The sequence below is a fragment of the Phoenix dactylifera genome, chromosome 9 (assembly GCF_051530095.1).
Source record: "Phoenix dactylifera cultivar Ajwa chromosome 9, Ajwa_hap1_PhDact_Kaust_v1.1, whole genome shotgun sequence".
Classification (NCBI taxonomy): domain Eukaryota; kingdom Viridiplantae; phylum Streptophyta; class Magnoliopsida; order Arecales; family Arecaceae; genus Phoenix; species Phoenix dactylifera.
The window spans coordinates 28,013,965-28,038,643 of NC_143198.1; the positions used below are offsets into that span (position 1 = coordinate 28,013,965).

The following is a 24,679-nucleotide window of genomic DNA, read 5'->3' on the forward strand; positions in this document are numbered from 1 at the left end:
TCAATTGTTAAAGATCAAGGCTGATATAAAAAAATCTTCATGCAAATTCACAAACTCATAAATAAATAAGTTTGCATTTGTTTATCTATCTCTTGATCATTCCTTTTAGATCCAATGCAACGACCCTTTGCTTTTTAGTCTTCAAAATCTATTTTATAGTTTCTAAAAATGATTTTTATAAGCTTTTTGACAGTCTATATCTTATACATAATTTTTTTTCTCCTTATGTTCTATATAATGGATATGAGACCTGTTATTTCTTCATTTCTTTGAGCCATTGAAGAAGTTTTTTTAAGGTATTTAGCCATTTATTTTCCTATATACTTATTATGTTCAAACTATTTCATTTAGAAGAAAAAAAAGGGAAGAAGAGAAAAATCTTCAACCTAAAAGACAAGCAACCAAAGATAGCATATGAGGCCATAAAAGCTAAGGAGAACACCTGATTTCGAACCTTGGAGATCAATGATGAAATGGAAGAAGGTGAAACGGACTCGGGAGATTAAAGTTCTTAGAAAATAAAGCCTCTTATGATTTTCCCTTCTTTTCCCTTTCCTTTTCTCATGTAAATGAATCAGCTAGTCATGCGTTGCTTTGCTTGAAAGTTCATTCAAGCTTTACTTTGTAATAACTTGTTGTTAAAGTATAACTCGGCAGATTTGTGTAATTTGGTTTACTCATAGAAATTGTTCTTATTAAACGGATAGCATACGTTTTACCGGCAAAAGAGCCAGCTAGATTATTCTGGAGGACGACTCGGCCACTGTCATCGGGTGAATTCAGAGGGGATCGAGGGGTGAAAGCACAGACCACTTCTTGATCTGCGACATAGTGATGATGATAAGAGATGGAGGGGCCATCCAGGCCAAGCATGTATTTAGGGAGGCCAATAGGACGGCCGATTGGGTGGTTGCCTACGCGGCCCACCACTCGGGGTATACCCTTTGGTCGGGAAAAGGGGAGCTGCCATTGGCACTCCGCGAGTTGTTGTATTTTGACCTTATTGGGTGTATTCGTACACGCACTGTATGAAGCACCCGCTTTCAGCAAAAAAAAAAAAAGAAAAAAAAGAGAGATGAGATCTGATATCCTATCTCGCCCACCCATCCTGCCATCCAACCATGGTGGCCGGTTCCATCCTCGACAGTTTAGATTACGCTATTTGTGGATAGCGACTTGATGGGTTGGAATAAGTTATCGAGCGGTGATTGGATATCTGTTAGGAATAAATCCATATTATTATTTTTACCCTCCACAGTTATAAAACGAATTTTGGGATTTGTACTCCACCTCGGAGCTCCAAGGTGATGATTGGCTTGTGTTATGGGCTAAAGCAGTCATGCTGAAAGGTGATTCGCGTACAGTAATCTGCTTGGATCCAGAGGCACTGGCGGCAAGAGTGGGTTTCACCCCTTGCTCCGAGACATCCGAACATAATTAGTGGCGATGTAGTCTTTCAAGACAAGCATGTTTATTAAAAGAAGCTAACAGGAATACGGATTAGGTGGCCTCGTATGTGGCTGCTCACTCCGAGAGCTCTCTAGGTTGAGAAGAAGAAATTACCTAAAATACTTCGTGACTTATTATTATTATTATTATTATTATTATTTTGGGATGTATCTATGAATTATCTGCGGTAGCAAAAAAAATTCGCTGCGGTCGATTACGGTACTTCTCTTCATCATATTAGCTGCTCCTTTTACATCACAATCACGTGCATGGCACGTGCAAATATCTGATCGGCACATACAAGGCGACCTTGGAGCTTCCCCATTTCCCGTTCGCCTGTTCCCTTTCTTCTTTATTCGAGTTCCGTCCGCCTCTGCTCCCTTCCCCACCTCCCTAAAATCCTAGGGCGCGGCCATCGATCGGAGCCAGTGATCGAGGGATCGGTCTTAGAGGAGCGTGATGGCTGGGATTGGTCCGATCACCCAGGATTGGGAGCCCGTCGTGGTCCGCAAGAAGGCCCCGAACGCCGCCGCCAAGAAAGACGAGAAGGCCGTCAATGCCGCCCGACGCAGTGGGGCGGACATCGAGACCATAAAGAAGTGTACGCCATCGTGATCTTCCCCTTCTTCTCTTTGATCGCCATGGATGCTAGGGATTTATCTTTATCTCTCTTCTGTATGCCTCCTTTTTCTGTCTAAATTAGTGAAAGATTGTTGGGAATTTTTTAATAGATGTAATGAGTTTTCCTCCTGGGTTTTGAATGATTTCTTTGGACAAATTTCTCATGTCCTACACACACAAAAAAAAAAGATTTTCTTTTTACCTGATATCAAAAGTTTGGGTTGATCATTTGTTCACTGGTGTTGTTATTTCGGAACTCTTCTCTATTTTTAATTAAGTCTCTGTTTGGTTGCCAAGAAAATGAAAGAAAAGACTGGTACAGCACTGGAAGAAAATAATAGAAAAGAAAAGAAAATTGAGTATTTTCTTCCATTTCATTGAAGCAAAGATAGGGGCTTTCTCTCCTCTAAAATAAAGGGGAAGTTGTTGAACTAGTACTTATTAAAAATTTAAAGGAAATTGTAAAGATTTCATTGAGAAAGGAGATTTCACAGCATTTCGCCTGCATTTTTTCTATCCTAAGTCCCAAAAACTTTTCTTCTTTATTTTTGGAAATGTTATATTTACTTTTAGCTCCACAATCAGTTGTGGTTGGATACAGACTTTTGCTCATCCTGCCATTGAAGTCCTAACTTTATACCATCATGAAATTTTACATGCATTTGTCTTTTGAAGTATCTTGTTTTTCACGTATGCCCCGGGGATCTTTATCACCTCATTGTTAATGCAAGTAAGATGATTTATGCTTTTACATCGCTAGGATCTCAGTTGAAAGAGTTTTTTTCTGGCTAATCAATTCAAGAATTTTGTTTTTCTTTCAATTGGGTTTAGGTGCTTGTGCACCAGTGTATAAGATTTTTTTTTTTTGCAATAATATTTTTTAGATAATATTTCTCCATGCTATTCCAAAACTTACAAATTCTGAACACTGGAACATGGTGAGATGCTATATGCTTATGATAGTTGTGAATGGTTCTCTACTTTGCTTCTGTATATTAGGCATTTTCATATATTGCGTTCCTTTATAAAATAAGCCAGTATACGAGATGAGCTAAATTATTTAACAAGGTGTGAGACTCAAGAGTTTCTAAATTTACCCTTCTTTCTTTCCTGTAGCTAATGCTGGTACAAACAAGGCGGCTTCTAGCAGCACAACTTTAAACACAAGGAAGCTGGATGAGGATACAGAGAGTCTCTCTCGTAAGTGCTTTTAGCTTAGTAGGGAATATATGATTACCCTCATATTTTTGGTTATTTGATACCTGCTTTAGCATTCTGATTTGCAGATTATTTTTTAAAATGTGACAGTTTTGCATCCTAATTAATAACATCTTCTGCTTTTGTTTTTCTCCGACAGTCAAAATGCTTAAAGTTGATTTAAAAGAGAGGAGGAGAAAAAGATTGGAGAATCACCTCAATTCGCTTTTCTTTGACATGCTAGAATCTTATCCCTTGTTGCTAGAATTCAGCTTGTTTCCTTCATGCCATTCCATATTCTATTATATAGGGATTCGGTACTATAACTTTTCTTTTTTTTTTTTTTGCAAACATCAATAATCTATTTATATTTTCCAGTCATATGTGAAGTTGTCATTATAATCTGAAGTATTACCTTTCAAAGGGTCTGAATAACCATGATGGAAAATTGAAATATGCTATTGATCGAGTTGTCAATTGTATTATTTCCATATCGTTTAGCATCCAACATTCTTATGCACCTTTTCTTGTTTATTCTGTACAAACAAATAACCACCTCGATTGCAATATGATTTGAAGCCATTAGGAATCTTAATTAATTTCAATATATAGGAACATATGGACATTCAAGGGGATCATGATAACTATTGGAACAGATGTTCTCAACTTTCTAAACTTGACCTGGTGTTGTTTTTTCAGTGGAATCATAAGAACACATCTTTTTATTTGTTTCATGAAGACCTCGAATGAGGTGTTGGAGTTTGAGTCTAATCTAGTGAATATACACCATATGGAGTTTGGAATGTGCATTGTAACAGTATATTTACAAATTGGGCATGTAGAAGAGTGGGTTTACATTAAAGATGGACCATTATAAGTTTTATATTATGATGGAAGAGGCCTTGAAAAAAGACATCCAATTGCAAATTCATTTATAGCTCTAGTTTGAGCTAGTCTTGATTTCAGCAACAAGCCTTGATCATTAGTCCAGAAAGTTGTTATTTTGATCTTTATACAAGTGTGCCCAGTTTATCCTTATTGAATGGAAGATAAGCTGTAGGAGGAGTTAGTGTGCTTGGCCCGATAAGAATTTCAAGAAAAAAAATAGATAGTGGATTAATTGTTTACATTCTGTTCATTGCTCTCATACCAAGGATTACAACACAGTCTTTTGATCGAAATTAACCACTAAATTTGGCATCTTAGTCGTTTGAGACTGCCGAGGCCTTTTTTTATTTTGAGGGAAGGTCGAGGGACCTTAATCATCCAAGAACTGCAGCTGTGGTTCTCCTCTCACCACCAGATTTGCTGAAGCTTTATTCAAGTCAGGAGATACTTAACATGGGATTTCTAGTTATTTCTCTAATTGCATTTCTTGGAGTTATTAGTGATTGATAATTGCTATTTCGCTGTTCGCATATACTTTAATAGAATTCTTTTGAAAAAATGACCTTAAATCATGAAGATTCTTCATATCAAACAACATTTCCAAGATATTGCTCTGTTAATAAGGTGAAACATGGTTTTAGAATCCTAATAATTTGGCAATTCCATATTATTCTGAATGTAAAATGTATGAGGTCAATAATTAGGATTTTTATCTTCAATCCATCAAATGAGCTGAAATTGCAACTTTTTTATTATGCTTTTCTCTAGTCAAAAGAGTATCACGTTGTCACTTGTTAAAGGAAATACAGTCCTTAATTTGTGAGAAAATATTGGACTGGGAATTGTTCAAGTTGACAGTATAGAAACTCTGAAGCTCAGGGTTGCTAGATTATGTGTGATAAGTTTGTAAAGGTGATTACCTTGCATTTGAAGGTTGTAGTATTTTTGTTAATGCACTTTGTTGTCTTGTTCAGGCACTGGCAGCAAGTGTGGAGCTAATTCGCCATTTGAAACATCTCGAAAAGGCAATTTGATGTCACCAATGGTGAATTCAACTTTTACACCCCAACCACCACAACCCCTTCCCCCTGCAGGTCCCTGGGTATGAATGGAAGGGAATCTCCTATCTCTAGGAGAAAAGCCCAATGTTATTGCACTTGTGTTAGGGGTGCCTCATCACAAAATACAATGAACCCTTTACAACAGTTAGGTGTGGTGTAGGAAGGAATATTCTATATTTCAATAAGCTATAAGCAATTATGGTTATCTTCATTGCTAAAGAATGGGGCAAAATATGCTAATTCCATCACATACATCCCATAAATCAGCAAATGCATGGCTTCTTACCAATATGGTTTTCGCTTTTCCCTAGGCATCTCAAGCAATGAAATATGGAATTTTGCTTTCAAATGTCTTGGGATTGTCTGGGAAGGCACAGAATTCCATTTTGTATGTAAAAATAGTGCATTTGTCGAGTGACATGATATGAAGAGTAACTATGTTTGGCTGCATCAAGTTTTTTAGTTATCGTTATATATAGTTCTCATCATTGTCATTCTGTTGAAGAGGAATTATTGTCGATGCTTTCTTTAATACTCTGTCTAGTTGCAAGCTCACATGCTATAAGTAGGGGTGAGTGGTACGGCAGATCCTAAGTTGGAACTAGTTAAAGATTGGATCCTGGTGAAGCTGGACCTAGATCTCATTCAATCCACTTAAACCCCTAGCTACGACCTGTCTGATCAATTAGAAAACAAAATGATAAGAAGTAGAGATATAGCCCTTTATCAATGAAAGGTGTCATACAGCAATTTAGGTGGTAGCATCTAGTACTGAAACATGCATAAAGACAGATATCAAGCATTTGTGAAGTCCTTTAATGCATAGTTCTCCGGCCTAAGAATTCACAATAAATTACAATCAAACATCTTGAAATCTTAAAATGTTTCTACTTCCTCCAAGTAATCATGTCCCTCATCATTTTCTAGCCTTGGTCAAATGAAAGATAATTCTAAGCAACCAGCCGGTTTTCAGGTTCACCTGGTGAAACTTGGTAATACCCTCAAGTGCTTAAGTTTACTGTTAAGCAATATGTGAGTCACAGTATGCTTAGAAGCCACCGTATGTGCTTTCCATATCATTCCTGTTGAGTTCATCCATCATTGGTGGGTTCATCTGGTGTGTAAAGCCTATGATGTACGGTACACTGTTCATTACCTACACAACCTGTGAGAGCTGTTCGCTCTAAAACAATTGGGTTTTGCCAGTTGTACTGTCTAATGAATCAAAAAGAACTACATGACTACTAAGCTTAAACTTCTATATAACTTCCCAATTCGCCATCTCTATGACCCAGGGAGTTTCATAATTCCTACCTAAAATGCTCCAAAATGCTCTTGCGTTACAGCAACACATTAGGCTAAATCAGTGAGTAGAACTATACTCGAGCTACATTGCTGAGCAGAAGCCTGCCTTTTATTTTCATATTCTTCTTTAAGTTTCTATTTTCTTCTCAGTTTTCAAGGCAATGGAGTTTTAAAGAATCAATGGAATCATATGATATGACAAAAGAACCCAGTGTCATGTTGCCTGTGGTTGTTATGCAATCATACCTTCTGCCTTCCGCTCTCAGCCGACCATTTTCCTTGTGACTGGCTAAACTGTAAGTTTGATGTATTAACAAATATGGTATGCTTGATCAATTAAATATACAAAAGAGGATTATATGATATATGGATGAGGGGATGTTCCACCTAAATCATGTTCTGTACTACCACAAATACTAGTCTAGTTGTTTGATGGTTAAAATGTTATGATATTTCTGACTATGCATTACTTAATGGGCTATTTTGCACTTATTGCATGATGGATGGAACTGCACTGATTCTGAAGAACAAATTGGCATGTCAACTAGATAGAAACACAGTGAATCTGTTTGTGGCACCGCAACCTTATTATTTTCTGTCCAGGCATGGATCTCTGATTCTCTATTGCTATTACTTCTGTAGCTTTGCAAAGGCGTTACTAAAATTATATGGGTGCAGACTGGTTTGGCCCCTTGTTTGAGATTAGGTTCGGAAAATTGATCTCAGGCATACCTAAGTATTCATATTGGGTGCAAACTTAATGGGTCAGATCAGGTTAGGATGGAGTTTCATGCTGACAAGACCCACGTACAATTATTCTAATTGGATAAGGAACTGTTTAGATTACTGGGTCCAAGCTTGGAGATGGACTTCATTGAAGAGGTTTAGTATTTGTATCCAAAACTATTCGTAAAAAAAGTATTTGCACCTAATTTTTTTTCGGCTGAAACTGCCTTGTCTTCTAGGTACTGGGAGAAGCGACAGTCGACATGCTTGAAACTTCTTACTGAAAGTAAAAAAATTAGAGCAGTATGGAATTCACAAATAGCATGTAACATGGTCAATTTGTATAAGATACCCTTAGCTGGTGGGAAATTGAGCAAAGTTTGAGCAATTTTTAGTCCCGGCATGTTGAGAGTTGAACCGATTAGTTTTATGCTGTGCTATGTCACTGTGATATGTTTTGATTGACCGGTTGAATAATAGCTATTCTTTCGATTTCTAATGCTGCGACAGAAGTGGCATATTTTGATGGCAACAATGTCCATGTTTTCACTTGAATCAGATGAACGAGTGCCAATGGAGCTGAAGAAGAATATCATGCAGGCTCGAATGGGTAAAAAGTTGACCCAGGCACAACTTGCGCAGGTATATTTTGCCCCCTTTGTTTCTTTCAGTGGAGTTGCTTTGATTTCTTTCACATTCTCAAACATCTTAAAAATGTCACAGCTGATCAATGAGAAGCCCCAAGTGATTCAAGAATATGAATCGGGGAAGGCCATCCCAAATCAACAAGTAATCACCAAACTCGAAAGAGTTCTTGGGGTGAAACTGCGAGGTAAAAAATGATGGCAAGCCAGCATGTCCTATTAGCAACCAAGTCTGTTATGAGGAGTTTCATGTATGGAGCATTTGTGTCTGTTTTTGAGTTTGTGCAGTTTGGTTTGGTGCATGAAGAAAACTCTTGTTGCTAAGGAATGTTTTTAACTCTTCTACTTTGTTTGTTTCATCTGGAACTGGAGATCAATGTGCAGTTTATGTGGTTGTCACCTTTATGACTGGTTCTTCTGGTTTGCAATCTGTTTTTGTATGTCTTTGGTCACCAAAACAATTTGTTAGGGTTGAATCCACCAACTCATTTTAAGGCACCCGCATAAATGTGGATTTGGATTTATAACTGGATTCTACTACGTTTCTTAAATCCACATGAATTTACCTGGTCCTGAACTGGATTACTCATTTGATCATCTTTGTTATATATGAAGAGCACATCTTGTAACCCAGAAGAGAGAGAGAGAGAGAGAGAGAGAGAGAGAGAGAGAGAGAGAGCACCCCAAATACAATTTGGATTTGTACAAGCACCCATTGTTGCTTTAACATCGTTGCCTTCGCCTGCCGACTGACAGCTTATTCTTACATTGTGAAAAATGACATCTCACGTCTCTGTAAAAAAAAACTTCCTAATCAATAGGCTTCAGGCATACAAATATCACCATGGATATATAAAGTGGTCCGCGCAGCCACTGGCGCTGTTGCCCTTTGTTGTTTCACCAGTGTAATGAGACGGTCTCGGAAAGCTAGCTTAATAAAGTTTGCTTACATAAGGCGAGTAGTTAGCCAGAAGAAGAGATACTGTTGGATCCTCCTGATTTTTATTTGTGCTGTGGACCCACAATTCTCGTAGAATTTACATTTAATTCATGTGGGACCTGATTTGTAATGGAATAATTATTTCTGATTCGTTATCCCAATTGAGATTGTAAGATAAACTGGGTTCAGGGTTCCCTTGCAAGGTCCTGTGCCTAGGGCGACCTTTGTGTGGAAGCATTTGGTCTCTCTTCTTATGCTATTAAAAGGGCGTCCGGGATTCTCTCCGGCCTTCGATGTTGGAGCAACCGAAATGGACTTGGAACCTTTAGATCAGTTTTGAGAAACAGAGGATGATCATAATTCCTGCCACATGATCAACCAATACGCCTTCTCACTTCTTCAAGCATCTGTGAACACAAATAAATAGAAAACTAGATTTTTACACGTAGTCGCAACCGAACAAACCCTACGAATAAAATCATATTTTTCAGGAAAACGAAAAAGAAGAATTTTTCTTTAGATTTAATTTTTCTCTTGCATAACGAACAAACACGTGTACAAGCAGAAAAGGGTTTTCTCAGGGAAAGAAAACTAACCTCGGTTTTCTTTCCCCAAGAAAACCAACAACCAAATCCTACCTCACCCGGTTCATCAATCCCCAACCACAGTTCAAACCATCCACTTAAGACGCTCAGTTCACCAACCCCCTATACGGTTCAAGCCATCCGCTAAAGCCTCTCTTTTTTGAGTTGATCTGATGACTAGACTGTTAAAGTTTCCATGGCTGGTGGCACAAGCCAATACATGTCACAGCTAAACATTAGAAGAAAGAACCTGAGATTGGATTGGTCTCATTGTCATGCTACCAAATGCGCAATATCTGACTTGCTTCAGAGATAAAAACCTGCGCAGTGCTATCCATGGTATCCAGCGCACAACAGGATAAAGCTCAAACAAGAACTCCCCGTCCCAGCAATCATGGAATAAAAGTCTGAGTCTCTACAGCTACAACATAATCACATACTGCAGGATAATATATCTAGAGAGGTTTTTATTCACAGGCAAACTTTGTACCAAAGCTGGTGAGGCAGATGGCAAATGCCTGGAAGGCTGAGAGTGGCTGTCGGTAGTCCATGGTAAACATGTCGTCGCCAATCTTCCCAAACTGAAGCAGCACAGTATCCTCGTCTCCAATCCCCCATGGTTGGCTGGGATCTGTTACTGCCACCAGCTGAAAATTTTTCACTGAAGCTACTGTGACCCGACCATGAAAATTCAGGCACCAGCACTGCAGATGCTCATGCCACCTAGGAGCTTTGTTCCTCAGAACTACAGATCCCGAAGGGTTCTGTGCCTTTGACTTCACAGCATCATCCTCTGAGGTTTCTTGAGCTGAGAGGCATTGCAGGGTGCAGTGCATCCTTCTCGGTCCTCTTGATTTTAGTAGGTTGAATTTGTAAGATACCTGTCCAACCTCAAAATTACTAGATGAGACCTGAGGACTGATTTGCTTGCTGGCAAAACGTCGGCTTGCTCGGCTGCTTGCTGCCTTTGCACCATTATATGGTGGCCGGCTGTCATAGATTGTAAATTTTGTCCCCAAGAAATCAGATCTGCAAGGGACATATGAGCAACAAGTTAAATCTATTAAGAAAGCATATCGAGTCAGCACGCTCACTTAAACTAGGGTAAATTGGCATGCATGTAAAAGTAGTTTATATTTTAAGATAGCTATAGTCATTTATACAAAAAGAAGCAAGTTCTTCAGCATAAGCTCAAACAAGCTGGCGGCTTCTGTTTTCATGTAAAACTGGTCCAAAAACTGATATTTGAAACAGGCAGTAAGAATTCGTACATGGTGTACAAAAAAGCATACTCTTCAGCATGCATTCAAACACTAGGGTTCAACTATTTGCACGTAAAACTAGTAAATAAAAGAATTTGCAAGATAAGCTTTGATGAGTATATGAATAGGTTGATACTCTTGTCTCTAATTTTAAAGATGAAGATATGAAACTTTATATAACTTGCAGTATACAGCATAACTGATGCGCATGAGTCAACATTTTAGCAGACTACTAGGCATATACATTCACATGTGAGATAACTGACTTTAAAATTAAATCCAGATCCCCACTTTCATCTTTTAAGAAAATATGTAGTCATTAAGACTATAATGGATGAGGCCCATGGGAGAGTCAATGGTTCAGGGCAAATTCGAGGTGGTTCTGCCAAAAACAAAACAGATGTATTATTAAAAAGTAGAATAAGATCCTCAGGGTCGAGTCACAACCCCAAGCATTTGCGTTATATATAGAGTTATAGAAATTAAGGATTTGCCAGTCTCAGTTAAACTCTAAGCAATTTTATATGGGTGAACTTATTGACCTGCAAATACTTGGACAGATGAGAGCAGCCTTTATTGGAATGAAAACAAGCCTTAAGTTCACGAGCACAAGGAGGAAAAAATTTGCCTTATGAGAAACAACTCAAACAATGATTCGAGTGCCCAAGTGGAATCTAAAGTTATTAAAGAAGCAAGAATTCTAGAATATTCCAAAGCACTCAAGGTTTTTTAGAATGGCGGGAGTGGTTGGACCTAATAGACTTCACACCATACATGGGGTGACTTCCATGGCAAAGCATCAAAAACAACAGAAAAGGTGATCTGGTAACATCTAATAAATAAATGCTGCTGGTGTTATGGAGAGATGCAATAAATATTAATCTTATCCATCCCACTGGAATCAGCGGAGCAACAGAAGATATACCACCATATGTTTCAATCTGTGCATACATAAATGAACACCAACCAGCTATGTTTGTATACACACCTCTACCAGACAGAAGATGCACACATTTTTGTGTTTCTGTGCACGCAACCTGCACTCACGTTTCAATCTAACTGTGTAGGCAAACATTCCATGCCAATTGCAAAAAATATTAAAATCAGATGCATGCTGAAAGAAGTTAAGCAGAAATGAGGAACCTCATAAGAAGTGTTTAGTTTTTAAAGCAGTAAAATAGATATCATAAACAGACATAGTTCCACTTTTTCACCAAAGGATAACTAGAAAAGAATTTGTTGAAGCAACAAGGAAATGTTGCTTGATGAGATTACAGATTCTATACAGTGCACAAGGAAGCAGAAACTAGAATGCTGGAGGCTTACCTCAACTTTCCCATATATGCCTTACTTCCTTGGGACAGGTCATCTGCATCGAGAGAGATAATATACTCAGTGTGGGCACCATGCCTAAATCTTCGAGCTGCCAATAGGAACTTCCCTTTATCCATGACTGCTGCAAGAACGAACTGAATAAGCCACAAATCCAAGAACTGTAAAAGTTGACGCACCAGCAAACTAGACATAGTGAAAAAGACAATCCTTGAACAAATGGTGAATCTCATCCAACCTAGAACATGTGACAATATAAAATCCTCCTATCGGGATCAAAATTCATCTGAGTTAAATAAATAAAGTCAGAAAAGTCAATCACATAGGTCGAGAAGATTAACAAAAAGCACGATGTAACAACACACTACAGGTCAATAAAACGTCCAAAAATCTTTTTACTACATGCATAGATGCACATATTTAGCCGCAAAAAACTCCCTATGATAGAAAACGAGAGAGTTCAGAAATTCAGAAACCATGTAACAAGATTGCTCCACCATTAAATTATCACATCACCAAGTTAGCATTATTTTACCTTTATCCATGATATACCAAGCTTATTGAACTTAAAATTGGTCTCCAAGAAACATAGATTGCCGTGGACAAGGTCCTCCATTCAGCAACTCCATGAACAGGAGTTAGCCATCTGCATAGTTTCACTGTTCTAACCAGTCCACAGATTATGAATGTCACCTTTATAAGAAGCATATTCTCACTGCCAACCATTGATGGCAGGCAATTTTATTTAAAGATTAACCAGTAGAAAAATGCACCAATGTACAAAGCCCATAGACAGCCCATTTCCTGTATGCTCATTGCAAGGACTAATACTTCAAATCCTCCATTAAAGACAATGCATTTTGTATCCCCCCATTTTCATATATGTGCATCTAATCTAAAATAACATACTTGAATTTTTCTTACATAGACATGCGCAATCTAGATACATGGTTGACTTTCGGAATAACTTCAAGGCTGGTATTAGCTAAATCACGAGCCATTACAGCACAGTCAACAAGCCCTACACATCGGTTTAGACATGTAGATCTTTAGGAGCCACCAATGCCAAGCTGACAAACCTTACAGTGTGCCATACCAGGCTATTTGAATTTAAATCAACTGGCAACTACCAAAACTACCTTATGGAAACAAAATAACTGAACCAGGAAAACAGATAATCAGCACAAAGGGAAGCAGTAGTCTTGAAAGATGAGAAAAATAGGCCGAAAAAAAGTTGCAACAGGTCCATGAAAGAAGTTGGCAATTATCCCCAGCAAAGATTACAAATGTAGCTAATGGCATCAACAGATCCAGAAAAGACAGAACCAAAACTACCAGCTACCAATGAAATCAGTAGCTGCAAGGTCAAAACAGACAAACACTCATCAGCTTTCCCTCAAAAGTATCTTAGTTGTCCCAGTATGTAAAGCTTAAGACTGCGAAAAGTACGCAGAGTATTCCCTTGATTCCACCCCAATATTTGTGTTCTCCTTTCCTTCCATGTGGCCCAAAAGGTAGGAGAGAAAGTTCATTTCCATGGCATATTGATTTTCAAGAATAGCATAAAGAACTCTCAAATGAATATCTATGGAAGCTAGATCGACTAGTATACAAAAAGCTGGAAGAAGATTGAAGCATATGAAAGAGCCTAGCTCGAGTGAGGAATTGTATAAAGAACATTTTGAGAAAAGGGAGCAACTCGCAGAGAGATAAATGTCCCAAATTTGTTAAGTAATGCTCTCGAGAGCTTCAAGTTTAACATAAACCACTAGCCAAGCAATGAAGATAGAGATAAGCCAACGAGGTCACATGTCAAAGTATTGAGATAGCTATTTAAAGTGGCAGTAAATAACCAAGAACACAAGATTAAGGACTCCATACAATTCCAAAAGACAAACATTTGATCCAGTACCAAGCTAAACTGTTTTTCGATATAAATATAAAGAAGTAGTTAAATTCTGGCTATCATATTCGGGTGATATCTTGTGATGAACAGGAGAGGCGCTTAGAATGATATTTCTGATGAGGGTGTACCGTAATTGAGTTAAAATCTTCATTCACATTCAATTTACATAAACCGCAATCCGTCATGCAGTTACAAATATGTCAGAAACCTAAATGGAAGGCTTTAAGTTAGAATTCCTACAGACGTAAATGATTTAATACAAATGAAGTACTCGTGCATCCAACCAACCCCTAGAAGTCAAAAAATTCTCAAGGGCATGCTAGCAAAGCTGTATCTCAACCATTGCAATCATCATGTAGCGTGATAAATTCTAATTTCCAAATGAAAACATCCCGGTGCCAACCAAAATTCAAATACATCAAAAGATAAAGCTTTATATTCGCAGCTAGGCATTGCAAGCATGTTCTTTTACCATCAGCCATACATAGATGTAGAAATATTGAAATAATCTACCATGAGAAGACGCATTATATTCAAATATCTACTTACTTTGTGTCAAGCCGAGGTATAAATAAAATGTCGAATTCTTCTTGTTCCTTTTTATAAAGGATTGGATCGGCGAGTCCCTTGGCCCCGGCTGCAATTAACCTCGCATTTCACATCCAATTAATCCTAACCTTCCACGATAACATATAATTATGGAAAATAAAAAATAAACCATTAATACCCGAATCAAAAAAATTTCTCACAAAATGGGAATTTTTTTTAAAAAAAAGAATGAAAATCCCCAACAAGAAGCCCCAAGATCCCAACTTTCCACCAGATCCACGCCCAAATCCTTATAGATTACAGGGAAAAAGAAATTACGAATAAAAAACCGGCAAACAAAGAGATTAAATCGGCGAAAAACCCCGGATTTACCTGTTTGAGGGAGGAAGGGAAGGTGATCCGCCCGCTCTCCAGCGGGGATCGGACGATCCCCTTGGTGATCTCCCTCCACCGCCGGCAGACGCAGGCGCAAGACACCACGTCCTTCCGCAGCGGCCACCGCTCTCCTCCGTCCTCCACCCTCTTCACGATCTCTCCCAGCAGCTCCGGCAGCATCCGCGCCCACCGCCCCTCCGCCACCGGCGCCGCCCCCTCCTTCTCCTCCTCCCCCTCCCGCAGCGGCGAGCTCCTGGCCTCCACGAACAACTCGTCCGACGATCCCGACGATCCCGACGACGCCGACGACCATCTCCTCGATTGAATCGCTCTCCGCCGCGACGCCATCTCGCTCTCTCTCTCTCAGAGAGAGAAGGCGTCTCTTCTTGCCCCTCCCCTTTGTGGGAGGGGTTTTTTTCCTCTCTCTCTCTTTTATTATTATTTTTTATTTTTCATTTATTATTTATTTAATTCTCTGATTGCGGAGGAGGGGCAGGGAGTGGGGACGCGGAGGGGGGTTTGTATAGGATACAAGAAACGTATTTGTACTGTAATTAATATTTAATTAAGTACTTAATCTGGGGTTTATTAATGGAATAGATATATAATTTTGATGGTGATATTCCCTGCCGTCTTTGACTCGCTCATTAAATTTAGGCTTGCAAAGACTGTGATCCGGTCCTGGCCATTTTGGAATCAAAGACTATTTGTTCCTCATCTTATAAGCCTTGAGGGAAAAGAAAAATGCTTATTGAGCTCTAGTGTGATGTAGTCAATGACTCATAGGCCCTCATTTGATGGGTATGGTATGGGTCATGATAACTTCCACCCTGTCTTCGAAATGGACGTGCACTGGACTTCGATGCATTCGTTGTCGAGAACTCTCTCATGTAGAGCTCTCATTGAGCTAGCTATGGTTCAGTTCGGATTCTTGAAACCTCTTGCTTATAAGAAAGAGGAGGGTCCAACTCTTGTTCTCTGTAGGGATGCTACTGGATTTGGCCAGATCCCATTACCTCCCAATCTCATTTGGTACCTGTTTGGGTGTGGTTCCATGGTTTAAGTCAAACGCCATCCATCCAAGAGTTGGATTGGGTCCGGATGAATAGAAAATGGAAAAAAATAAATATGTTTAGATACGAGATCAGGTTGGATTGGGATCCAATCCGAGTCTCCAGCAAATATTATTATTTGGAAAGTTCAATTTCATTAAATTTTTTTAAAAAATTATCCATTAATGTCTTGGTCTCGAGATATATTTAGTAAGTTTTGTAAAAAAAATATATATAAGGGGTAGAGGGACGTACCTAGTTAACGACCGAGTCTGAATCCAAGTTAGGCCTGCTGCAAAGTCAAACTCATACTCTGACATAAATATCATTGGATTTGATCAGATCAAGATTGGTTTAGTTTTTTTTTTTTTTTTTGGAGGGCCCATACTCAAGCCTAAAAGATTCTGTACGTCTATCTTCGGATCAATACACAACTCATTGATCTATGTTACTAGATTAGACCTAGGTCTACATGCATTACTGACAATTCCATTTCTTCGCAAATAGTTGAAGAGGGATTATGTTAATACAAATAGTAGAACTTCCATTGTATTTCTCCAAAGAGTTTTGCTATATGCTACACCACCAAAGTTAATAGGAATCTAAAATACGTGAAAGAGATAGCGCCTTTTTAAGGACTTGTTTGGTTCGTGAAAAGCATTTTCCGTTCTAAAAATATGTTTTCTGAAAAGAAGATTTTTAGAAAAATAATGACTAGAGATGTACTTTTGGCATGTTTGGTTAAACATGGAAAAGTGACAGATTTGCAGAGTGCTTATGTTTGGTTGACCATCCACTTTTTTGGAAAAGTTATGTGTAATTCCTATTATACCCTTGATAAAAATTAAGTATTTAATGCCTCTTTAATACTAAAGGGACTTTTTGGGAAAAAATAAAGATGGAGTGATTCCCGCCTCATGGAAAATTAACTTTTCCATATTTCTCATGGAAAAGACTTTTCCATAAAATAGGAAAATCATATTTCTATAGAAATACAACTTTTTTTTTCTTTTAAAAATTCCAATCAAACAAGAAGCATCTCATTGCTTTTTCGTTGACTACACTTTTCTTTTTTTTTTTTTTTTTCTGCGAACCAAACGATTCCTAAGTTGGAGGAGCTGGATTTTTCGAAATGGTTTCGTGGACATGCGCATTGTGAGCCAGCTCATATCCGAGAGTTCTCTGCGGTGCAAAAGCGGCACGGATCCCATTTTTATATTGGAACAGAGAAGATATCTATATGTGCTCATATTACAGACGATAGGCGAATTTTATTTTATCCAAGTATAGAAAATTCCCCATGCTGTACTTGTTTATATGGGCCATACGCCGAATTGTAGGGGCACAAGTCCAAAACTAACATATGTCCCTTGTACCTTTAAAAGAAAAGAATAAAATACTCTAAAGGTTAGATATATTGGAGGCTAGAATTTGAGAGTAAGATTTTGTATTCTATAATTCTTAGCTTTCTATAGTGGAACACTTGCACCGTTTCTGTCCGTGGGCGTAGACCAATAGAATGAATCATGTAAATATGTTGTGTTTTTGTTATTTTCTCCTTCTTCTTCTTGCTTCGCTATTGAATTTTGGATCTTGAAGTTTTCTATAAGAATTTATGGTTACATCCAAAAAAAATAACATAGTTCAACTCACATCATGGCAAATATGGCCAAGCACGGTATAAGCGTAGAATCCTCCAAAAAAGCACTTAGAGTCTGTTTGAATTTTTTAAAATTTTTTTATAGAATTTATAGATTGGCCCGGCTATTTTTGGATATTTCATCTAACCCGGTTTGTAGCTTATGATCCTGTCGGTTTGTACTAACCCAATTCATGAATAATATAGACTTTTTCACACTAATCCAATAGGAAAGCCCTTAAAAACTATATCAGATGATGGTATAATGTCGCGACTTAAATTTCACACACACATATATGCAAACATCTTGCTGCAGAAAAATGGTACATACTTGAGAATACCAAAATAGATACGGTACGTCCAAAAAAGAAAAATAAATATAATATCTTGTCCCGATGACATCCGGACCGTTAGCGCTGGAATGATTGCACCCAAATATATTATCATGTTAGCATTCAATTAAGATTGATGTCATACATAGGCATATGGAGTGGCATCATTTTGGTTACTAGGGAGAGGATATAATGGTGTCGCAGCAGCACACCTGATCATGGCTCCATTTTTATTTGCGGATGGAGACAACATTGACCGTTCTTTTGGAGCTCGCAAAGATATTCTTATACACAAACGAAAGATTGCGAGTGGTCAGCGGAGTCGTAATTGTTAGGCCTGCTGAAAATAACTCTGATGGGATCTTATAAGCACTTGGAGATTTTCTTTTTCTTTTTCTTTCTTTTAAGGAAATGACGGGACCCCAACCAAAAGCCATCAGTTTTTTTGGGTACACGTTACACTCTACTATTCTTTACTTCAACTACATATATGCAACAATACCCATGATTTGAATTGTGGACTTCCTACAGAGCAAGTCTTTTAAGAATGAGGTGTTTCTTCACTTCAACTATATATGCAACAGTACCCAGGATTTGAAAGAGCCAAGTCCTGAAGAACTGAGGTGCCAAACCACTTAGCTAACAGTTTGTTGGCTCAATGTATGTAAGATGTTCAGAGCAAACTGTCAATTATGAATCCACAAATTAATTCCAACCATACTAAACGAACCAAGAAATGAAATAACCATAGGTCACTTCTTTTTTTTTTTAAAAAAAAAAGACTGCAGCTCCGGCTGGTACGGTCGGGTTAAGACAAGCTATCTATATCAAATGATGAGCCCAACTGACTTTAATACACTAAACCGACCTGACCCGACTCACCTGATTTGTCCCAGTGTAATCCATTCTGACCCAACAATATCAGCTGATGCAGGTTCAAATCTTGGTTGAGTATTTCTTAATGAAGTAACCATGATTCTGTTGTCAAGAGCCAAATGAGGCTGTGTGATATGAACCAACCAATATATATCTTGGGAAACAATGCTAAAAAATCTCTAGTCCTTTCTACCTCTCACCTCGGCTTGATCATGAGTGCACAAGTACAGCAGTTTATCCCATCCTCTTCTTGAGGGCGTAAGAGTACCTCGACAGTTTTTCAGTTTATAATGGGTTGATAATCTCTAAGTTCATCTATTTTTGATTGATAAACTAAACATATTTCCATAGAGTTCTATCATTGCCTCTTTCACTCAGAAACACAGCCAGTGGTTGTCTCTTATAACCAATATTAACTAGGATTAAAAATGACTAATCTTAATAACAGCACCATTTTCTTTCTGAACTGTAACCGCAAAATCTCAAAACCATCCTATCCACATTCATCTACTATTGCTTCTCCCAAGCTCGATGCAAAAATATCTTCCAACATTGACTTCTTTGTCAGATAATCACTTGAAACAAACTCCGGGCAATTTCTGCACCGCTCTCACTTTAGCAGCAAAGAGTTCTAGAAATGAGGTGATCTAATTAATGCAGTTATATGATAATTAATCAGAGAAAATCATTTTCCATGACCCAAGCATGAATTAACCAAAAATATTTGATTAAGGGTCATGCTTTCTAGCAATTCTACACTTCTAGATCTTCACCCAAACAGATTCATAATTATAATTTGTTAATAAAGAAGAGGGGTTGGTAGCACCAAGTCCATGCTATATGATCGACTTTAATTAGTTACTGAAACAAGTAGCTTCCAGAGCTTTGATAAATAACCAATGAGGGATGCCTCACGATATGGTAAACATTGGCATCATTGATATGTCCAGCATTCTAGGTTTTGACTAAACTAGTGGACCCTGATAACCTGTACCATTTTGGTCTTCTCTAAAGACTGCAGTCATGGGGTCTTGTTTTATTTATAGTACTTTGTACCAGGGAATCATGATGTGAGCATATCCAAAAAGTTACTTCCTGAATCCTGATCCTCATAAAATTCAGCTTCTAAAATCGTTCCCTTGGATCACCCTCCGGCTGTCTAGTCATCTCTTTCAAAGGATAATCTCTTTGGCATGGGAACTCTAATTTTAATGAGGAACATGCAAAGAGCTCCCGAGAATTTGAAAGGATGAAATATTTCCAGGATCATGATATGATGAAATGGACAAAAGGGCTCTCAAATTTTCTAATGATAGAAGTCAATTGGTACAAGGAATACCAAAGTCAAACAACCAAGTCACGGAGAGAGAGAGAGAGATGAAACTTTTAGTAGGCTAAGGAAAATGAACTACAGTTGTTGACAAGGATTAGGAGGCATCCAATAAGTAACCTCAGCAAGATTGCATGTCACAATCCTTTTACTCTCTCTTACGTAATCTGGAATCCTGGATTGCGAGGCTATACAGATTTGCTTGAGCAGATAATAATGATAGGCAATTTCAAGACTCAGGTATAAGTGGGACTTGGTTCGGAGGCAATTGAGTGGATGAGTATGACTGGACGACAGAGAAATGGAGAATGTAGAAGGTGAACCTCGATGGATGAGTCTTTTTATAAAGGAAATGAAGAATGGAGAAAAGGAAATATTTCTGAAGAAGGCAAATCCATGGAAAGGGATGTAATTCGTTGCAAAGGTCTCATTGTCTAATATCAAGGAGACGCAGACACTAATGAGAGATGGAGGAAATGATCTGATAAAGTTGATCATAAGAGGTGGAGGTGGAATGGGGTAAAAAAGAATCTCTTTCCTTCATCATATCTAGCATAGAAAGTATACATTGAGGAGCCAGCAGTTGCCAGAAAGCTTTTGTGTTCTGGCCATAAAGCACAAAATTCCAAATCCTAAGATCCTTGATCCCATGAAAAGTTTGTACAAAAGGAGGAATAAGGCTCCACACGACATGTGGTTCCTGAGATGGAATAAATAGCTCAAATAATTTGGTGCAGCAGAATGGGGTGCCCACAGTTGGCTCACAATACATATCCCACAGCTTGTACGACCTGCTTTGAACAACTTTATATATTACCATACCCAATTGAAAATTTTCAATCCTTAAATGAAGGAAATTTTGTTTAAACTTGGTCCTCCAAAATTTCTTTGCGAAACCTTTACAATCCTCGAATGGAGCTTACAACCCACTTCATGAGTTCTTGCACCCTCCTTAAGGTTTTAACTCTAAAACAATAATGTCGTTCCTGAATGAAGTATTGAACCAAGTCAATCTTTCTAATGACCAATCAAACCATGCTTCGACAAGAGCTTGTACCGCTCCAAGTCTGACATTCACTCACCCAAAATAAGTAGCTTTGAAAAGCTGGAGGTTCTCTTTCGAGTGCATATAGTTCCATCTTTAAGCTGTGAAAAAAAAATCATAATAAAGCAAGAGCCTTCAATCTTCTTAAATCATTAAGGTTTGCTCCTAAGACCCCACTTCAGATGGGACAAAATGAGTTCAAAGTTTTAATTATCATAGATGAGGATCTTTCCCTCTACAAATTGTGGTTTAATCTCCCCGAAATCATTGGCAAATTTTTGTAAGTGCAAATAAGTTCTAAAATATTTAAGGGTCACTAACTGCGAGGAACACAAAATTCCATACAATTTTTGGACCGCCAATGACTAGGTCGCTAAAAGCAAAAGGATCCAAGAAACAGCCAAATCAGACCACAGGCCCCTAAAACTAAAGACTAAACCTCAAATTACCAAATATCTATTCCCTGATGCCTTAAGCATAACCTCAACTTCATACTTACCCAAATTCAGATGTCCACCCCCCTCAAAAATAATTCTCCCATTTGACCTTCCAGAAACCCAACTGACTCTTACATCTTTTAAATAAATTTTATCTTCCTAGGCATTCAAGATTGAATCTCATACTCTAAACTAAAAGTGCATGTAGCAACTATCCATTAAACTTATTAATCTAAATAGAAGTTGTTGTTCTAGTTCACTGATCTGTTTGTCAAAAGATTAGAAAAAGGTTCAAAAGCAGTTTCAAAGCAAGAGGGTGAACATGCAAAGCCAATTCAAGCTATTAAGATAGGGTGGAATAAAACATTTTGACTGTCATTCATAGTGCTAAAAGGTCCAACAAGATCTCCTGGTCATGTTTGGGAACTTGCCAAAGCTAACCTTATCAATAAAGCTTTGTCCTGAAGAAATTGGTCTCAGAAAATGGGCTATACGTTTGTAAAATAAGAATCTCACCACAATACCTTTGTAAAGTAAGAATCTCGCCACAAAATTAGAAGGGTCACTGTGCAATCTACTTGGGGTCTCCAATTCCAAGAAGAGAATGGCCCAAGATTAACTCGTTAAATGCGAGGCTGAAGTCACTGAAAGGATATCCTACATCAAAGAGCAAACCATTAGTTTAATTTAACACTAAAAAATGCATTTAAGATGCAAATAATCTAACTTCCGACAATTCTTCAAGCCAAACTGCCACTTGATTCACTTAAAGATGCTTCATTTTGAAAGATGAAAATCCATCAAATTCTACAAAATTTGATTCCAAAACAAGTGCTGAAAAGGTTTGTTGTTAATACATGAAGAGCATGCTTATTCCCTAATACATGGAGTCATGACTGAAAGAATAATATATTAGATGGATTGGGAGGGAAAAAAGAAAAAGCAAAATTTACTCTTGTTCACTTTCTATTCGGTGTCAGATGCAATGTTGGCCATGGGATGCGACCCATACATGAGATTCTGCAACCCTGGCTTCAGCTCCTTGTTACAAAATTCTTCGTACTCATCTCTATCTCCTGCCTTCTTCTTCACCTCGACCACCATGAGCAACGGGGTGAGCTCAAAAATCTCTGCAGCTATTGTCAAAGGCCCCTTCTCTCCCTCCCTCGTCCCTTCCAAGCTCACCCGGCAATCCTTCTTCCTCACCGTGAAACTCACCACGTTGGCAATCTCCTCCAATTTCGATATAATCTTCGACACGGGCTCCCCGGAGATAAACCTGGCCTCCTCCCCTTTCTCCTCAAACAGCCCGGATAGATTGAATCCCCTTGAGAACGAGATTATATCGAACGCGTTCAAGCTTGCCGGCCTGGGGAGCGCCGCCCGCCGGTGCTCTTTGGACAGGGTGGCAGGGCAGGATGCAACCGAGGAGTCGGACTCCGACCCGGACTCGGAGGCGTCGGATTCCTCCGGATTGTCCTGCCCGTCCCGCAGCGGGCCGCTGCCCCCGTCGAAGTCCTCCAGGCTGTGCAATTGGTCATCCTCGACGTAGAATCGGATGTGACGGAAGCCCTTCTTGAACCACCGGTTCTCCATGATCTGGGGGATGGTGATTCTCGTCTGGGGATTTGTGTCAAGCAGGTGGGTGAGGAGCCGGATAAGGTCGCGCGAGAACCAGCGGGGGCACCGGAATTCCCCTTTATAGATTTTCCGGTACATGGACATGATGTTCTGGTCATGAAAGGGGAGGTATCCGGCCATAAGGACGAAAAGGATGACGCCGCAGGACCAGATGTCGGCCTTGGCGCCATCGTAGCCCTTGCAGGCGAGGATCTCGGGGGCAACGTAGGCCGGGGTGCCGCAGAAGGTGTGGAAGAGGCCGTCCTGGCGGATCTGGTCGGAGACAGCGGAGAGGCCGAAGTCGGAGACCTTGAGATCCCCGTTGTCGTCAACGAGGAGGTTCTCGGGCTTGAGATCGCGATGGAAGACGCCGCGGGCGTGGCAGAAGCCGACCGCGGAGATGAGCTGCTGGAAGTAGCGTCGGGCTACGTCCTCCTTGAGGCGGCCCTTGGCGACCTTGGAGAAGAGCTCGCCGCCGCGGACGTACTCCATGACGAAGTAGATCTTGGTCTTGGTGGCCATGACCTCGAAAAGTTGTACAATATTCGGGTGACGGACGCGGCGAAGGATGGCGATCTCGCGCTTGATGTGGGCGACGAGCCCGCCCTTGAGGATCTTTTCCTTGTCGAGGGCCTTGATGGCCACGCACTCGCCGGTGTTGACGTTGCGTGCGTGGTAGACCTTGGCGAAGGTGCCATGCCCGAGGAGCTTACCCACCTCGTAGCGGCCGAGGAGTAGGGCCCCCGGGGCCGTCTCCCTCTTGCTCTTCATCGAAGCCGGCGCGTCCGCCATTAATGGATTGGAGGAGCTCGCGAGCTCCTACCCTTCCTTCCCCCTCGATCGCTTCCTTTCTTTGTTTTCGATGGGACTAATCTAGGGTTCCAGGGTTTCCAATATATTAAGAAGATGGCCGCTCGAACCTGGGGGCCGGAGGGAGGAGGGTTTCGCGAGAGCTCCGTTTGAGCCGCGTCCTGTTTGTTAACGTCTCTCTCTCTCTCTGTGGGCTGTGGCAGCTTCCTTTCCATTTGCCTTTGGGCCCCTCCGACCGCGCATTAAAAGCCGCACGCGCGGTCGGGTCTCTGTAGCATATTCCCAAGCACGACATATTCCCAAGCACGCATCTTGAAGCTACACGAGGGATCATGCTTGCTTCCGTTGGATGGCTTCCTTCGAACCAAACGCTAGAATTCACGTCAGATTGATTAAAGGATGGGAAGCGGAATTGCAGATGACCTAACAGTCCAGGCATGACTTAATTTTTTTCTCTCCACGTGGCAAGAGGAAGAAGGGCGATCTATGGACGGCATGGCTGACCGTTGGATGTCGGTCAGGTGATGTCGTACAGCTGGAGGTTAGTTGTACTCGAATATCGTTCTTGTTGTCGAGATTCCGCCCATGTGTTTCCCTGCGTTGACCAACCTACTCCACTCCTCTCGGAGAACAGCTATTTGGTTGCGAGCGAACGCGGCGCACTTTGCAGCTGGATGGATGCCACGTAACCCAAAAATT

General features: G+C 39.7%; 3 protein-coding genes across 12 annotated transcripts; 1 reads left to right on the forward strand and 2 right to left on the reverse strand.

The window, feature by feature from the left end:
• The first annotated feature begins 1,758 nt into the window (after nucleotides 1–1,758).
• Nucleotides 1,759–8,296, forward strand: LOC103709467 (multiprotein-bridging factor 1b). Of its 8 annotated transcripts, none has more exons than XR_015968969.1 (6): nucleotides 1,759–2,050; nucleotides 3,187–3,270; nucleotides 5,130–5,257; nucleotides 6,672–6,817; nucleotides 7,807–7,889; nucleotides 7,971–8,029. XR_015968969.1 is itself a non-coding variant. In XM_088704773.2 (5 exons), the coding sequence occupies exons 1-4, from the start codon at nucleotides 1,909–1,911 to the stop codon at nucleotides 5,152–5,154; spliced, it is 408 nt and encodes a 135-aa protein (XP_088560899.1). In that variant the 5' UTR covers nucleotides 1,759–1,908; the 3' UTR covers nucleotides 5,155–5,200; nucleotides 7,807–7,889. The 8 variants fall into 8 exon arrangements, 3 of the variants coding, with proteins under 3 accessions (XP_088560899.1, XP_088560900.1, XP_008793039.3); XR_015968970.2 differs by having other exon boundaries at nucleotides 5,130–5,200; XR_015968971.2 differs by lacking the exons at nucleotides 6,672–6,817; nucleotides 7,971–8,029 and adding an exon at nucleotides 3,428–3,584.
• Nucleotides 8,297–9,332: 1,036 nt separating this feature from the next.
• On the reverse strand, nucleotides 9,333–15,329 carry LOC103709468 (tubby-like F-box protein 1). 2 transcript variants are annotated; one of them, XM_088704772.2, is made up of 4 exons: nucleotides 14,837–15,329; nucleotides 14,465–14,552; nucleotides 12,004–12,130; nucleotides 9,333–10,444 (listed from the first exon to the last, which is right to left on the reverse strand). In XM_088704772.2, exons 1-4 carry the CDS (start codon nucleotides 15,185–15,187, stop codon nucleotides 9,883–9,885), a joined length of 1,128 nt encoding a protein of 375 aa, XP_088560898.1. In that variant the 5' UTR covers nucleotides 15,188–15,329; the 3' UTR covers nucleotides 9,333–9,882. The 2 variants fall into 2 exon arrangements, with proteins under 2 accessions (XP_088560898.1, XP_008793040.3); XM_008794818.6 differs by having other exon boundaries at nucleotides 12,004–12,133; nucleotides 14,837–15,326.
• A 1,626-nt stretch (nucleotides 15,330–16,955) lies between these two features.
• On the reverse strand, nucleotides 16,956–24,202 carry LOC103709470 (CBL-interacting protein kinase 19-like). 2 transcript variants are annotated; one of them, XR_604458.6, is made up of 3 exons: nucleotides 22,504–24,202; nucleotides 22,075–22,207; nucleotides 16,956–21,214 (listed from the first exon to the last, which is right to left on the reverse strand). XR_604458.6 is itself a non-coding variant. In XM_008794821.6 (2 exons), exon 1 carries the CDS (start codon nucleotides 23,960–23,962, stop codon nucleotides 22,517–22,519), a length of 1,446 nt encoding a protein of 481 aa, XP_008793043.1. In that variant the 5' UTR covers nucleotides 23,963–24,202; the 3' UTR covers nucleotides 21,868–22,207; nucleotides 22,504–22,516. The 2 variants fall into 2 exon arrangements, 1 of the variants encoding a protein (XP_008793043.1); XM_008794821.6 differs by lacking the exon at nucleotides 16,956–21,214 and having other exon boundaries at nucleotides 21,868–22,207.
• Nucleotides 24,203–24,679: the final 477 nt, after the last annotated feature.